General features: G+C 54.4%; 6 protein-coding genes across 6 annotated transcripts; 2 read left to right on the plus strand and 4 right to left on the minus strand.

Moving 5' to 3' along the window:
* Positions 1-274: 274 nt before the first annotated feature.
* Positions 275-2,055, minus strand: INS49_012479 (uncharacterized protein; the record flags this gene model as incomplete). Its single annotated transcript, XM_043173182.1, has 3 exons — positions 275-394; positions 454-1,410; positions 1,465-2,055. 3 exons carry the CDS (start codon positions 2,053-2,055, stop codon positions 275-277), a joined length of 1,668 nt encoding a protein of 555 aa, XP_043022479.1.
* A 1,217-nt stretch (positions 2,056-3,272) lies between these two features.
* Positions 3,273-5,187, plus strand: INS49_012480 (uncharacterized protein; the record flags this gene model as incomplete). Its single annotated transcript, XM_043173183.1, has 4 exons — positions 3,273-4,019; positions 4,102-4,355; positions 4,423-4,864; positions 4,921-5,187. 4 exons carry the CDS (start codon positions 3,273-3,275, stop codon positions 5,185-5,187), a joined length of 1,710 nt encoding a protein of 569 aa, XP_043022480.1.
* A 111-nt stretch (positions 5,188-5,298) lies between these two features.
* Positions 5,299-7,131, minus strand: INS49_012481 (uncharacterized protein; the record flags this gene model as incomplete). Its single annotated transcript, XM_043173184.1, has 2 exons — positions 5,299-5,374; positions 5,462-7,131. The coding sequence occupies 2 exons, from the start codon at positions 7,129-7,131 to the stop codon at positions 5,299-5,301; spliced, it is 1,746 nt and encodes a 581-aa protein (XP_043022481.1).
* Positions 7,132-9,057: 1,926 nt separating this feature from the next.
* On the minus strand, positions 9,058-9,758 carry INS49_012482 (uncharacterized protein; the record flags this gene model as incomplete). Its single annotated transcript, XM_043173185.1, has 2 exons — positions 9,058-9,221; positions 9,407-9,758. The coding sequence occupies 2 exons, from the start codon at positions 9,756-9,758 to the stop codon at positions 9,058-9,060; spliced, it is 516 nt and encodes a 171-aa protein (XP_043022482.1).
* A 189-nt stretch (positions 9,759-9,947) lies between these two features.
* Positions 9,948-10,939, minus strand: INS49_012483 (uncharacterized protein; the record flags this gene model as incomplete). The annotated part of the gene is made up of 2 exons (XM_043173186.1): positions 9,948-10,367; positions 10,427-10,939. The coding sequence occupies 2 exons, from the start codon at positions 10,937-10,939 to the stop codon at positions 9,948-9,950; spliced, it is 933 nt and encodes a 310-aa protein (XP_043022483.1).
* Positions 10,940-12,221: 1,282 nt separating this feature from the next.
* INS49_012484 (uncharacterized protein) lies at positions 12,222-13,353 on the plus strand (the record flags this gene model as incomplete). Its single annotated transcript, XM_043173187.1, has 3 exons — positions 12,222-12,349; positions 12,426-12,704; positions 12,759-13,353. The coding sequence occupies 3 exons, from the start codon at positions 12,222-12,224 to the stop codon at positions 13,351-13,353; spliced, it is 1,002 nt and encodes a 333-aa protein (XP_043022484.1).
* Positions 13,354-16,073: the final 2,720 nt, after the last annotated feature.

Here is a 16,073-nt window from a genome sequence, read left to right on the forward strand (position 1 = left end):
ATCTTTGAATGTTGTAGAGCTTCCTTCAAGACTCACAGAACACGGACTGACCATTGTGTACAGTACAAGCCATTCGGCCAAATATTAGACGCCATTTAGTGATTAGGGATCATCGGCATGGTATATCGAAATCAATGATTGAGCAAGGAAAAGGGTAAGTGTGGTGGTCTGGTCTTGAATCATTACGCTTTTGAAAACCTTGTATTCGATTTGGTGGGTATCATAGATGTTGAATCTCAAAAGCCAACGCGAAGTCGTCAGCAGTGCGGCATGATCACACGAGCCAGTTCCAGAAACGCCTCCCAATGTTCCGTGGCTTCTCCTGCTCAACTCCGGCGTGCTTCTCATCGTAAAGCCGACCAGACCAGAGATCAATCTCGCTAGCACGGACAAACTGTGGGAATCATAGTTAGAAACAAGAAGCGCGGATATCCTCAGCCAAGAACCACATACCTTTGTCTTGTGCCACAACTTCCAACCGATAATTGGCAAAATGAAAATCGGAATCCCAACATAACTCGCTATAAAATCAGATGTTGACCAATTCCCCTTCAGAAAGACCGGGAACCCAGAAATAAGTGTGATGATTGCAGACCCCAGGAAACCAACCCAAGCCGCATAGGGTTGGAACGGGGCGGCCCATGGCAGTGAATCTCTTGAGACGCCCTGAGCTTTCATGGCAGCATGGAAGCGAATGTAGCAGAAAGAAAGTGTGGACCATGCAATAAGTCCAGCAACAGTTGAAAGGTTAAGCAGCCAGGTGAACGCCTGGGCTGGGCCGCCGCTGCCCAGACTAAGGTATGCCAGAGGCCCAAAGAGCCAAGCTGTTATGACCGCAAGCCAAGGGACTCCATTCTTCCACGTCTTGCCGAACACCTGTGGGAGCTGGTAGTCCGTCGTCATGGCCAGAACAATGCGGCTGCCGACCCAGCAATAAGAGTTTCCAGCCGACCAGGCTGACACTAAGATGCACGCGTTGACGATGCTCGGCAAGGCCTTGATGCCTGCCTGCTCGATTGCGATCACCCATGGGCTCGACTTGGCGTTGCCCTCACCGCTGGTCAAGCCTGGGTTTCGCGGGTCGACGATGATTCCGATCAGCAGCGCGCCCAAAATGTAGAACAGCCCGATACGGAAAGTGACTCTTTTGGCTGCCTTGGGAATGTCCCTGTGAGGGTGCTGGGACTCGGCTGCGGCAATGACGACGGTCTCTACACCGATGAAACTAAACGAGGCGTTGACGAGTGCGGACAGCACGCCGAGGAAGTTTCCTGTCGACCCAGCGATGCCATTGTACTCTGTGAAAGCACCTGGGTCATGCCAATATTTGAACCCAATGGGCTTACCGTCGGGACCGCCTCCTGCAGTGATGACAATGCCGACAAGTACCAACCCAAGAAAACAGGACACCTGTGAGGATTTCAGTCTTTCTGCATATATTTCTCTCCAAGTCACTGAGGTTACCTTGATAATGCCACTGAAGATTTCGGAATGGCCATAGAACTTCACACTGAGCAGGTTGATGACTAGAATCAACACTAGACCGACCGTGATAACCACTGCCGGAGTAATGTCTGTCCAATAGCTCACGATGACCGCCGCAGCAGAGACCTCACTCGCGATGGCGATTGTATAACAATATCCGTAACTGATTGCCAGGCTGAAGCCAACACTCGGGTCCACAAAGCGGGTGGCCCAGTGCGGGAAGCTGCCGGCTGTGGGTATCAAGGTCGCGAGCTCGGCGATGCTCTGCATCACGCAGTAGAGAACAAGTCCAACGATGCAGTAGGCGATGAGGAGCCCAGCGGGTCCGGCTTTAGCGTAGGCGGCGCCCGTGCCGACGAAGAGCCCCGTTCCGATCCCTGAGCAGAAACCAATCATGGTGATGTGGACGCTCTTGAGCTGTCTCTGGACGTTCGCATGGCCACCGACGTTGAGCTGGGGCTCGGTTATTTCAGGTTTCGTGTCGGACATGAAGCCGGGATCCGTGTGGACGGCATCTTTCTCGATGTCATTCCCGGAGGAGCTTGACACGACTGTGGAGTTGATAGCCATTTGTGCCTAATATGAAGCGGCTGCAAAAGAGTGTCGATGGGTTTGGTCAGTGCAAGGTGCTGCTGCGCATTGGCCCGTTAAAGACAGGCTGAGTACCCCCGATTTCGCATGAGCCAACACTACGGCAGTATATCATTTATATGGACATGAGGGCCCATTCCCCGCCACCCCAGGCCGAATGCCTTTCACCATTGCGATGGTCCCGGGGGATTTGCTGCAAAACCTGCGATCCAGACTCAGGGGTGCGCTGAGGATTTCGTAATGGACCGCAAACTCTGACTGACGCCATATTCGCCTTTCCACATAAGGCCAAGGCTCCCGAGTCAGTGCCGGTACATCCAGTTAAGCCTCTCGCCGTCCCCATGGCAAAGCTTCTTCTGAGGCTCTTTTGAAAAACAGTTGAATTGTCTCGCGATTGGTTGCTTCAATTGTCGTCAGCCCTAAGAAATGAATTAGTCCGTTCATGGTGTGCTAATGGTGTTGAGTGATGCATCCCAATAAGCACGCAACATCCATAGACCCCCCCGTCCCGCCGACGAGCCTGCTATGAGAACATTGTTCGTCAGTCAACCTTGACAGGTGAGAGACTCCCATCTGGCTGAGGCGAACGACGTACTGGTGCATGTGGCGTCAATGATTCAATAGCATGGTCATCTGGATTACACACTTGCATCGTGGAGATGACTGCAGACAATGCCTCGTACGTTTAGGTGGTCTGGAACCGTGAAACTGGTCTCGTTGCGACTTGCCGTGAGCAACCATGTGCACGTCATCAGATCACACCAAATGCCCTACGAGTTGCGATCCGGCTACTGCATTAAGCCGCAGCTATCCTGCAGAATGTTCCATAGGAACTAAGGAATCGAAGGAAAACGTTACAGCGTAGAAACAGAGTTGGAATCCAGGATTCGCAATGGTAGCTGCTCGCTATGGCGTACAAGGGAAGGTGTCTGCTCCATGACCCCACAGCGAAAATCAAGGGTCTCCAGCATGCAGGGCGCTGGGGCGTTGTTCCTCACCGCCTTCTCTATTCGCAGATGCTAGCCGGAACGGAGCGATAGCAGCACCCGGCAGAAAAGTTGAGGGACCAGGAAAATTTCGAGATCCCTTGAACATCCCTGACAGTATACTTGCGACCGCGAGGAGGCAACCCAAACATTCGACAACACCCCCGCCCTCTACACGTGTAATACTATTACACGCGATACATCCCGACCATGTCAAGCGGCAAGAAGCATCGCCTCGAAGGCGAGGTCGATGCTATCCAAAAGGTCAAGAAGGTCAAGACCGACGATCCCACTGCCGCCGAGGATGCGCCTGTGAAAGAGAAGAAGGAAAAGAAGGAGAAAAAAGAGAAGAAGGACAAGTCTGAGAAGAAGAAGGATAAGAAGGACAAAAGGGAAAAGAAGGATAAGAAAGAGAAGAAGGACAAGAAACACAAGGACAAGGAGCAGTCAGAGGAGCAGAATGGTGACGAGACTGCGGCAGCCGATGCCATGGACGTCGATGTCCCGGCAGATGCCCCCGTCGACGACCAGCCCGCTGCTAAGAAGGAGAAGAAGGACAAGAAGTCCAAGGACAAGAAGGATAAGAAAAAGGACAGGAAACCAGACGATGAGACCACCGCAGAATCGCCTGTCACCAATGGCGCATCCTCGAAGTACCAACAAACCGCCGCCCTCACGGCTGTCCCCGAATCCGAGGTCAAGACCTTCCTCGAGGACAACCACATTACCATCCACGACCAAACGAATCCATCCACCACCCTCCGCCCAGTCCTCAAATTCTCCCATCTCCCCACCTCGCGCCTCCTGTCAAAGAACCCCTTCGGAACCTTCACCACTCCGACGCCCATCCAAGCCGCTTCCTGGCCCTTCTCCCTCTCGGGCCGCGATGTGGTCGGCATTGCCGAGACCGGCTCAGGCAAGACGTACGCCTTCTCGCTCCTGTGTGGAAGCCCTCTTGTCCCTGCCCAAGCCCGCCAACGGCAGGGTTGCCCCTACTCGTGCCGTGATAGTATCCCCGACACGCGAACTGGCGATGCAGACGCACGAGTCTACCAGCACGCTGGCCTCGCTTGTGGGTCTGAAGGCAGTGTGCATCTATGGTGGCGCAAGTAAAGACGACCAGCGCAATCTCCTCCGCAAGGGCGCAGACATCATCGTTGCCACGCCGGGCCGGTTGAAGGATTTCCTGTCTGATGGCACCATATCACTTTCCGAGGCGGCGTTCGTGGTTCTTGACGAGGCGGATCGTATGCTGGACAAGGGTTTCGAGGATGACATCAAGCTCATTATTGGGTCGTGTCCGGCGAAAGGAAAAGAGGCAAACACTCATGTTCACCGCGACGTGGCCTTCTGAAGTCAGAGGACTGGCCGAGACTTTCATGGTCGATCCCGTCAAGGTGATCATCAACAAGAACAAGCCCGGCGGCGAGACAGGCGACGGCAACGGCAACGGGACCATTGAGCTGCAAGCGAACAGTCGGATTGCCCAGACAGTAGAAGTCGTGGACCCAAGGGGCAAGGAGAGGCGGTTGCTGGAGATCCTCAAGGACGCCCAGAGGGGCAAGGCGCACAACGATCGCATCCTGGTGTTCTGCCTCTACAAGAAGGAAACAACCCGCGTGGAGCAGTTTCTAACGAGTCGCGGCCTCAACGTCTGCGCTATCCACGGCGACCTGAGGCAGGAGCAGCGCACGAGGAGTCTTGAGGCGTTCAAGGCGGGAACAACGACGATCATGTTGGCTACTGATGTTGCTGCAAGAGGTCTTGATATCCCCGAGGTGAAACTCGTGGTAAACCTAACGGTAAGTCCCATGTCGCATCCGACATGAAACTGCGAGTGGCTAATGTCTTTTCACAGTTCCCTTTGACCATTGAAGACTACGTGCACCGTATCGGCCGAACTGGACGTGCCGGTAAGGAGGGCAAGGCCATTACGCTTTTCACAGAGCACGACAAGTCACACTCTGGTTCCTTGATCAATGTGCTAAAGGCCGCCGGCCAGCCTGTTCCCGAGGAGCTTATGAAGTTTGGCACGACCGTCAAGAAGAAGCAGCACGACGCATACGGCGCCTTCTTCAAGAACGTTGACATGAGCAAGAAGGCGACCAAGATCACTTTCGACTAGAGCAGCGAGAGCCAGGTGGTTTTAGATGCCGGCCCCTAGACTTTAGAGAAGGTCATGCTTGCGTGGACATTGCAAGCTATAAAACAAGACGGACGGATATCCTGTATTGCTCTATTTTGAAGCTTGGGGTCTGCTGCCCCGGACAGCTTGGTAACACTGGATGAGGAACCGGCGCTCGGCGAATGCCCTGCATAACGAATGTCAGCAACGTAGAAGAAACAAGTGATTTAGACAGCAGGTAATCAAGACAAGACGAATCAGAGGCAAAACTCACAAGACACCAATGAAAGGCACCGCGGTGCCCGCGACCTTGACCAGCTCCCCTAGAACAGCCTTCACACCCGTACCAGCGATTTCTGACTTCACAACCCTCCTCACGACCTGGCTCGCAACCGCAGCCGCCAGCACCGCCAGCGGATTGGGCAAGAGGGCCGTGACCTCCCACCGCGCGCCCCTCTGCGCGAAGTAGCGCTTGATGAACCACAGGGCCCAGACGATGCGCCCGGCCATGTTGATCCCGTTGGCCCAGACGAGCCCCACGGCGCCCCAGTCGAGCACGCTGAGGAACACGTAACCGCTAACCCCGAACAGGACCGAGAATGCCGTCATCCACGCCGACTGCAGGTGCACCTGGGCCTCGGTGGCGACGGACGCCACAAAGCCCTCGGCGAGCCCGTTGATGGCCAGCAGAGGGATGTAGTAGACGTACGCGGCGAGGGCCTCCCCCGCGCCCGAGGCCGTCCACCGGGGGCCGGCTATCAGCGACAGGACGAGGGGCGCCGCCGTGGGGCCGAGGGCCAGCAAGGGCACCGAGGCGAAGGTGTAGAACCGCAGCAGGCTGGTGAGGTTCTCGGAGGCCTGGGCCAGTGCTGTCTTGGATGGGCGCGGCCCGCTGGTGACATCATCCTTTTCTGCTGTTTGCTTCTCCGCGGTTGGTGCCGATGGCGAGGGCTCGCCGTCGCTGGACAGCAGGCGGCTGTAGTAGTTCCGGCTGCTCTCCTCTACGGGCTGGAAGACCAACCGCGCCGCGAGGCCGCCGTAGTTGTTCGCCAGCGCGTAGACTCCCTGTGCGGTGGGAGTGGACAGGGCGCTGACGAGGAATGTGTCGCCCTGTGTCAGGATGTGCTTGACAAAGCTCTGCACCATCATGGACGACGCGAGCTTGACAGTCGGCTGATAGAAGTAGGACAGTATGTATTCCCTCCCCTGGCCCAACTGCTTCGGGAGAAGAGAGAAGCCCTCCCTGTGTGCAAGCCCTGTGCCGTACCAGGTGTATGTCACGAGCAAGCCGGATCCGTAGGCGACCTGGCCCAGCGCAAAGGGCAGCACGCCCAGCTCGACGCCGTTCCGGGATGCCCAGACCGCCGCGGCGAGGGTGACCGCGCACTTCCCAAAGGTGGCGACGCCCTCGGCTGAGGCACGCGCCCCGAACTGCAGACGAACCTGCATCACCACAAAGGCCGGCTCGGACAGCAGCTCCAGGACCGAGGCGAGCGCGTAGATGTAGACCGAGGGGACCAGGTAGGGGGTGCTGAGGAGAGTGGCGGCGGGGATGGATCCGAGGTACATCCACCCCAGCAGCGCCGCGACGGCGAGGCCCAGTATGATGGCGACGTAGCCCAGGTTCACCACGGCCTGGGTCTCCTGAGCCCGAGCGTCCTGCTTGCCATCGCCTTGCTTGGGCTTTGCGTCCTTGGTGACCGGTGCCGAATCAGATGTCAAGGGTCCCTGGCGCTGGATGGCCACACGCAGGCTCTCGCGCGCGAAGAAGAGGACGGACAGGTAGTACACCTCGAGCTGGGTGGAGACGCCGAGGAGGGACGCCGTCATGAAGCGCAGGAGGAGCTGGTTGGCGATGAAGGTGACGGCGCGCGAGAAGACCTGCAGCAGGATCAGAAGCGAGGCGCCCCGTACCACCTTTGCCTCGCCGTCATCCCCTGCCATGATGGTCAACCTTTCTTTGAATACTGAAAGGTTGATCCTTGCCTTACTGCTTCACCGTTGCTGCAAGGAAGTAGCAGTGGAAGTGCAGCGATCTCTCGCGGTCGTCTGTCAGCCAACGAGAGGACAGATTGGGATAGGAGCGCAAGTGTGGCGCATGAGCAGGAGGCACGTCGTATGCCAGACCCTAACCCTCCCGACGGCCTAGGCCTGGTACTGGAGGCACTGTTGGGACGGTATTCGGACCGAGCTGTCAGGAGACGAAGCAGCACACAGAGCGAGTGTCATCCCCCGATCACACAGCGACTGTTGTCCCTGCTAGTGCTGCCCTGAGTTATTCGGTGAGCCTCTTTTGGCAACATGGTCATCGTGCAGTAGACATTTGCCGACCTCTGAATAGCATTCGACCAGAAGCAGTGCAACAGAACCGAGGGAACAGTTGGGATGATTCCACCAGTCACTAATTTTCCAGACAGGACAGAAAAGAGAAGGGCACATGATCACAGTCACATCGCGCCCTTAATCACAGTTCTCGTTGGCGACTGCTGCATGTGCCTCACGCAAGACGACCAACAACTGATAGCACTTGGTTGGCCACCGAGTAGCCTTCGACTCGGCCAAAACCGAAATTAAGCTTACAAGAAGCAACGATGAAGCCTTTTCCAGCCACATCAACAAGCGGACTATAAAGGATGCCACTCAGCTAATTCTTGATCACTGCTACGACGAGGCGGCATCCAGGCCTCAAATTATGCCGGATGCCAAGGTTAGCCTTGTTGGGACGCATAAAAAGCTGCCATGGGACGAAAGAAGATCGAACCAAGTGAGGGTTTCGAAATCCCGCGGCAGCCCCCGAGGGGCAGACAACATTAACCCAAGACAGAGCAGCCAAGTCTCAAGCTTCCAGTTCAAGTATCAGACCGCAATGTATGAGCCCTCAAGACGGGAAAGGCCTCTCAAGTGCTGTTTCGGACCACCCGCAGCATATTTTGAGGGCTTCGTTCACACCGGAGGATTGGCCGGGAACTAAGGCGCCCCTATTGAGACTTCAGATGCCAAGACGCGCCAATCGAGGTAGCTTCGTAGCCTCATCGTGGGATGAAAAGGCAGCATACCGACCTGCTGGCAGTCAAGCTTGTCGTCATTCCCGCCAACGGTCTGGCGTGTTATGACATGCCAAGGCGACATCGCTCTTCTCTATTCCCTTTTAAACGTTTTTGCCGCTCGCCCGCTGTCATTACGTGGTTGTCTTATTACGGCAGCCGAAGGCCAATGGTTAGCCAGTCTCGCAAAACCTTCCTCGTTACCAGCATAATTCTTGACGAGTCCTGCAAGGTGCCCCCCTCTCAGACTAGGGTCGCCAACACACAATGCGCCCTATTAGCCACAATGCTCCCAAGGAATTCGATCTCGGCTGGGCCACTACCGGGACTAGCCGTCTTCCTTTTAGCCCTCACGTGGGGTCCTTGACAGCATATCATGGCGATCAACTTAGAATCGGATTTTTGACGACCTACGTTGTTCCCGACAAGTGAAGTCATATCAAGCTCAGCTATAAATCAGTCACGATACTCCTTTCAACCTATATATACGAATGCCTGGGTACGACAACCAGAGACCTGCAACTGTACCAAGAGTGGACTGAAACGCATTCGGCATTGCTACGCTGACACCCGCGTGAGGCGCTACTCTGAGCGTGACTCTTCGGCAAATCTGACGCGAGGATGAGGTTCACGGCGATTGCCTCATTATCGACTCTCCTGCTCTCAGTACGTTCTAATTCTTGTGAGATGCGCCATCGTACTGCATCACAACTAACCGCTGTCAATCTCATAGGTGTCTACCCGCGCGCAAGATGACGTGAATGCCGCTGCCTCATTTCAGGAGGCTACTTTTTGGCATCGTTGTCCAGACAAAGACAATCTCAACTTAGGCGATGACTGCGATTGCACCCGTGATGGCAAGCCATGGTGGGACTGGTTCGGGAAGAAAACCTGCACCGTGGTTGTCACGCAGACCGTACCGGTAGGCGGCGGCGAGACCACTCCCGGGATCCCGCAGCCCACCACCCCCGGATGCGACCAGAATGGCCACTGCACCGTGACCGTCACGCAGACAGTGGGCAACGGAGGCACTCCAGGCATCCCTTCCACAACGACAGAGCAGCCAAGCCAACCCTTTCCCACCCAGACACAACCCGGGTTTACGCAGCCGACACAGACCTTCAGCAACCCGACACAGACGTTTGGCAACCCGACAACAACAACACCATTCGGACAGCCCGGGCTCCCGACCCAGACTAGCAGCCTGCTATCGTCCGTGGTGTCCTCCGCGTCCTCGAGCTTCTCCTCCATCGAGTCCCAGGCCAGCTCACAGATCTCATCTGTATATTCGCAGGCCAGCTCAGAGCTCAGCAGACTCACTTCGGAGCTCGTGACGGCGACGGGCGCCGACCGCTCGGGCATCACGTCAGAGATCGGGCGGCTGACCAGCTCGGCCGCATCGAGGGCTAGCTCTATCAGCAGTGAGGCGCGCACCTCGATCTTCCGGACGGGGGCCGCTGCTCCGCTGCAGACGGCGGGTGTGGCCATGGGGGCCTTGTTCGGAGGGGTGGCTGTTCTGGCGAACATGTGAAGTGCTTGGACGGTCCGGTGACGGTGGTAATTAATTATTATACTCTTGTAATAACCAGATTTTGTTCTCTTTTATCGAACCCCGTCCAACCATGGAGCTCGAGTGGTTGCATATAAACATCAGCAGTGAAACATCAATATATCAAAACGTTTCTTCATAGCAACCCGAGAGCCCAGCATCCGATGCTATCGTCTGCTGTCTCCTTGAAGCTCCATAGGTTGCGCCCATAACTCATGCGGCCGCGACGTCGCCGAGGTCGGCATTTCCGCGTACGTGTGTGGTGTGCCCATCTCGTGAAAACGCCCGCTGTCGGCGGGTTGGTACTTCACCTCTTCCGTGGGATTCATCTGCGCCGGCCGGGACGCTGCTGTCGTGTTTTTCCTCCTGCGGATGAAGAATATCGCAGACAGGGCCACTAGAATGACAACAGCGAGCCCCACCCCGACCCCTATCCCTGCGGCTGCACCCGTCGACAGCCCGCCTGACGGTTCTGAAGGGGATGTCCCTGTCGAGGATGGGGCAGGATCTCCTGTCGCGGTGGCCGTGCCGGTGGTAGTAGTTGTCGGTGCGACTGCATTTGCTGTTCGACTTGTAGTCGGGTATGTCTGTGTGACGGGTCAGTCAAAAAAATCTGCTATGATCTGATATCCTGAAATAATCTCACATTCACTGTCGAGTATCGGCTGTCTCCTATGGTGCTCAAGCTGGTGAATGTGAAATGCTCGCCCGACTGCGCCGAAGTAATGTTTGAGTCCATGGCCATCAAGGCGTTGTCCCGCACGTTCAGCCGCCAATCCGACCCGTTGGCCAGATTGTGAAAGTAATATGTCCCATCCCCCCACGGTTCCACCTGCCAGAACATAGAATCATCTGTCACGTTGTAGTTTGCCATTATGGGAACCGTATTTCCGCTTACAGCCGATGAATCAGCGTTCGCCTTCCCTGCAGCAGCGGCCAGGTAGGCATTCGGTCCTCCGTCTTTGCATCGTAGCAAGTACACGGAAGAGTTATAGGGGTAGAACTGCCAGCTCTGCCCTCTAGAACTCGCGTTGGTGTTTTGATAGAAAACTGCGCCGGTATTGCCGTCCTTGAATAATGAGGTGCCCAGGAGAGATAAACCTGTGAATTTTGTCACGTTGACTTGGTACCACGCGTTTTCGTCAAGATTGAGAGACATGGCGTAGGTTAGCTTTTGGCGATGATGAGCCGAACAGGATGACGGTACGGTGTAAGACGAAGAGAAATTGGAGACCAAAGATGAAATTCCGAATTGGCCGTCCTTAGTTTTCAGCTGTCTGAGGCTGAGCAGGGATTTCGATCCCGTGCGGCCTCAAATAACGAAGGAGGCCTGATATTGCGAGCCCTTCCCACAGCCCAATGGATCCCAGACAGCCTGGCTGTGCCAAGGAATGCTGCTGCATGTCAGCGGCTAAGGTCAGCTTTCATTTGCCTCGTGAGCGCAGGCCACCCCTGAGTTTATAGCTTTTCTGACCGTACCTAAACAGAGTTAATGCGAGACAGTAGTCCGAGGCAGTAGTTCTATGTCAGCAAGGCCACTCAAGGTTTTCTGTGAACCGCAGGAAGGAGACGGGGTCCTGAGCTCAATAATGCAAGACTTCGAATACAGCCTGGTTAGCATATACCATAGGAAGTTATCTATACAAGGTTATTCTATATGAGATTATCCTACAAGAGATTATTCCATGGGAGGCTATCCCGTGGGACTTCACGAGGCCATCCCGCAAGAGGTTAGAGGTTGTGCTGTGGGAGGTTATGAGCTCCTCTCATGGGAGCTCGTTGTCATCCGTTTAAGTTGCACTAACCTCAGTATGTTTACTTCACACATGAAATATGTCAACCACTGCGTTTGGTAGAGCCAGGGCTGGCCGAGCAAGAAGATTATGGAGTAAAATTGGGATAGGAGATTGCAGCTTCGCGACCGGGTTAGAAGAGTACGAGTGTTAAGTTGCGATTATCTCTCTAACAATTTGACTAGTCCGGTGACTCCGGTTAAATACAGTCACACCTGAAAAGTGAAGTCATTTTTAATCAAGAGATTCGAAGTGTTGATTATAGACAGTGGACATCACTACCGACCAAGCCATTAAAACCTCGCAACGCGCGTGCAACACGTTTTGTGGCCAGTCACTTGGGCCTGGTCGGCAAGAATTGCCACGATGTTAAGAGTCTTCGTGCATTCTCGCCTGGCGCGCGGTGGGGATTTTTGATGCCCAGCTTGACTAGGTCCAGTCACGACTCCAAATTCGCGAATAAATTCCACCAATTGCAACACTTGGCTCCGCATGTTTGCCCCTTAAATACGATGCTTAAATTCGGCGCAGTGGAAACACGTGGGTATAAGTGTATACTGCTTACTGGAAAAGGCGAACGCAAGGACTTGCGTCTCATTCTATGCATTGATACTCCCTACCAAGCATAGCTTTGGGCTCAGATCCGAGATGCTCCCGTCACAATACCATTCACCGCTCCACCTTGGTTCTATCGGCTTGATGTCCGTCGCGTCTATGACCACGGCCTCGGTGATTCCGCCTGCTGCCCCATTCGAATGGCAAAACATAAATCATCTGTGAGTCGTTTGGCTGTCGTCTCTCCAAAAAGAAATTGTCAAGGCAATGTATCCGGAAGCTGACCTGGGATCTTAGGATTGCCTTCGGCGACTCATATACTTACGTCCAAGGAGTCTACGGGCGTCAGAACTATAGCTTCATTGGTGATTACCTGCCAGGAAATTTTGCTTACGATTCAGAAACTCTTTTGGCGAACCAGATCGTGCAAAACTTCACTGGAACGGCGGAAGGTGGACCGAACTGGGTCCAGTACCTGACGGGTTGCGGCTTGGAGCCTGGACTGACATCACCACTGTCTTGTGACCTGCAATTGTGGGATTTTGCGTTCGCGGGCGCAGATGTCTCGACAGAATTGTGAGATTGAAACCGACTGTCTTTCGTATCACATCAAGCAACTGACAAACGCAGCACGCCGCTTCATCATAACTTCACCATCCCGCTGGTCAATCAGACTCAGCAATTCCTGACTTACGGGCAGCCAGTGTTTGAAGATGAGCTAGAAGTCTCGCCTTCTGAAACTCTCGTCGCAATCTGGATCGGAATCAACGATATTAATGACCTGGCAAAGGCCACCGGGCCCTACGACTTCCCCAGTGTCTTTGACTCCATTATCTCCAGCATCTTTTCCCTGTCCGTGACGCCTCTGGTTGAGGCGGGCTATCACAACTTCTTCTTTGTCAACCTGCCTCCGCTGGATCGAACGCCCGGAAACGTAAAGAAGCCCAATCCATCACCTAACAGCACGATGATAGGGTGGTGGGGCGAGACCCTTCAACAGTACAGCGATGACTTTTCCAGCCAGAACGATGGGGTCACGACCTTGGTATTTGACGCGAACACCTTCTTGAACGATGTTCTAGATAATGCGAGCGACTACGGGATCACGAACACAACCGACTACTGTGCCGGGTATCTGTACGCAGACGTCTTGACAAATTGGGAGAAATATGGCTGCTCTGGCCCGTTAGATACCTACTTTTGGTTCAACAGCGGACACATGTAAGTTTAAACAAGTCTCTCTGCGAACGAGGCTATGGGGGCATAGTGAGGCTGACAGATCGTCATAGGACAAGTCGTGTACATGAAATCTTAGCCCCAGAAGTCGCTAAGTTCTTAAGTGCCTAATTATCTGGCGAAACTTCAGTATGAAAGTCCAACTATAGAGCATTCGTCGCACTCTACCTCTGCACATAGAAGCTTAGCCTCATTATCAATATAAAATGCTGCCACATAATATATCGAGACCATTTCGATGCGAGCAGGATGCCATGCAAACGAAGCATTTTCTTACCATGCATGTTGTCCACACTCTTGTTTCAAGCCAGCCCTAGAGCCGGCTGCAATGCGGCCATCATTTTAAGCGTAAAATTTCGCCATTATCAGAGTCCGACACCAGCCAAGATGTAAGATGGTCAGTTCATGCACCACCAGCCCGCTGCAACGCAGCGGCAAGCCAGTCTGTACCGTTCCCAAAGCTGCACGGGGGCCGCGCGAAGGAGGTTACATGGACGTCAGAGGGGTATAAATGCTCCCAGTGAGATTTCATCGCCGGCAAGCCGAACGTCCAATCCGCATAGCATACGTCGTCGAATGCATCACGCCATGGCGGTGGTGGCAAAGGCTTGAGCTGGGCAGCATGTCACTGCAAAGGACGGCAGACATTGCCTTTGTATCTACTCCAGTCTTGCTAGTTAGTGGCAGCGACAGGGCCGAGATGCTGGGATAGTGTCCAATGACCATGATCCAGTGGCAGGTGCTTGGTACTCAGCAGCAGATTTGGAACTGTTTCAGTATCCATGTTTAGCTTCGCAACAATCTTTTGTGCCGTCAGATTGAGCGAGAAGACGCCGAAGTTTCATGGTGTTGCAACTTAAGATGGCGTTACTGAAGCGCAACACATGATTCTCGGGGCCAGGTCACAGCTCGAGGTGATTGATAGGCATATTGGCCAGCCATAATCCGCCTGCCCAGCTCCCTCAGTCCGCCTACCTTGCTCTGCGACTCACAGAACGTTACTGGCGGATGGTGTCCGGTGTTGAAGGCTCCCAGCACATTCCCAAAAACACCTGCTCATCCCTGAATCTCTGGCCGAGTCTCGTCTTTGTGCGCATTCTTACTCACCATGATGCAATGTAATAGTAGCCAAAACTGCTCTTAACCCTTCGGTCTGCACTGTTCTTCGCACAAGGGACATGAGAGCCACAGTAGGTATTAAGGCCGCACCCGATAGCAACCACGCATGATCTCGGGCTCGCGCTGATGAGTGCCCCTGACCGAAAAGACCTGACAGGGCCGACACCTCCTGAATCTTTTTTTTGATTCTAAAGCAATTGCATCTTTGTCGTCATTCGCTGTTTGTGTGAGTATTAGGCTGTACTACTGGGGCACACCTTGCACATGCCGTCAGTCCATGATGACCTCTATCTGCGGGATTTTCCTTCCGTGACGGAGAGCCAGTCTGCCATGTGGATGAACGAACTCGATAGTAGGGTGCCGAGTCTAGCGCGCAGATTCCCATTTCTAACTCGAAACATTATATCCCACTTGGTGGCTTACGACCAGGTCAGCTCACATGCACACTACCTAGATACGATCCCGTGCGAGACCAGATGAAGAAGCATGATGTCCAGAGTTCCAAGACCAGTCTGTGCATGTGTCGTATGGTCGGTCGTCAGGATGACTCAGCTTAAAGACTAGATGATGCGGTGCTGTTCAAGACACCCCGCGATATACACGGGGAATGAGGTGAACAGATCTGGAACGTTTTCGAGCTGAGCCTCAACAAGAATCTGGGCCTAGGCCCCGAATCCAGATTTTAAGCTCTCATGGGGATGGGGATACGTGTGGGCCCAACCTTTCTGATCGGGCCTTAAGCGGGGACTCGAAACTTGGAGCTTGTCGAACGGACCGATTGCGAGCGCTGTTCGACTCGCCGCGTATTGGCCGTCTGCTTTGGGGGGCCAGGGGGGGGGGCAATGCAGGTGGATAACACCAATGTGAGCTGATCTTTCGTATGCTAAGCATTTACGCCGAGATTGCCCCAGGGAAGTCCCGCGTGGCAGGATCCCTGGGCAGACGAACACTAGTGGGATTATAAGAGTTGGCCACCAGTCTTCATGACCTCTCGTATGGGATTCCAGCAGCTGGATGACCATCCCATCCAGCCTGCTGATTTCCATGTGATTCGTATGAGTTCGGATCTGTTCCGGTCAAAGATGTTGGATGCCCATCGCTCCTTCCAGGCAGCCAGGAGCACCTGTCAGGTAGATGCATGGTAACGGTCTGTGTTGAAGCAACTTGGCAGCTCGAGTGGGGAAGTTCATACGTCATTCCTGGTTCTGGTTGAACTCTCTGCCGCTGTCAGGTCGTGTACCTAGCAGCTCATTCCTACGGCAAAGCATCCGTCGTAATATATCCACGACCCTAGACGAACATCCACATAACCTCAGCGTTGTCAGATCCTCTTCGCGACCCCAGGACAACCCAGGGCCAGACCCCGTGAGTGTGGCCCGGCGAGCGGCCGAGATTTGTTGCGAAAGTATTGGCGCGTCGAAACAAGCTATCGGTAGGAGCGTCTCGGCAGAGCTTAACGGCCCCGGCAAGATGGAGCCAAGGCCAGGCCAGTCCGGCTGTGGCTGCAACCTCCCACAAGCTCTGCAACCATGAGGAGAAAAGTCCGGGGAAATTGGGGAAGCTCATGGGGTGCTTCAGCATTCACTTCGA

Source organism: Diaporthe citri, assembly GCF_014595645.1.
Source record: "Diaporthe citri strain NFHF-8-4 chromosome Unknown scaffold_6, whole genome shotgun sequence".
Lineage (NCBI taxonomy): Eukaryota > Fungi > Ascomycota > Sordariomycetes > Diaporthales > Diaporthaceae > Diaporthe > Diaporthe citri.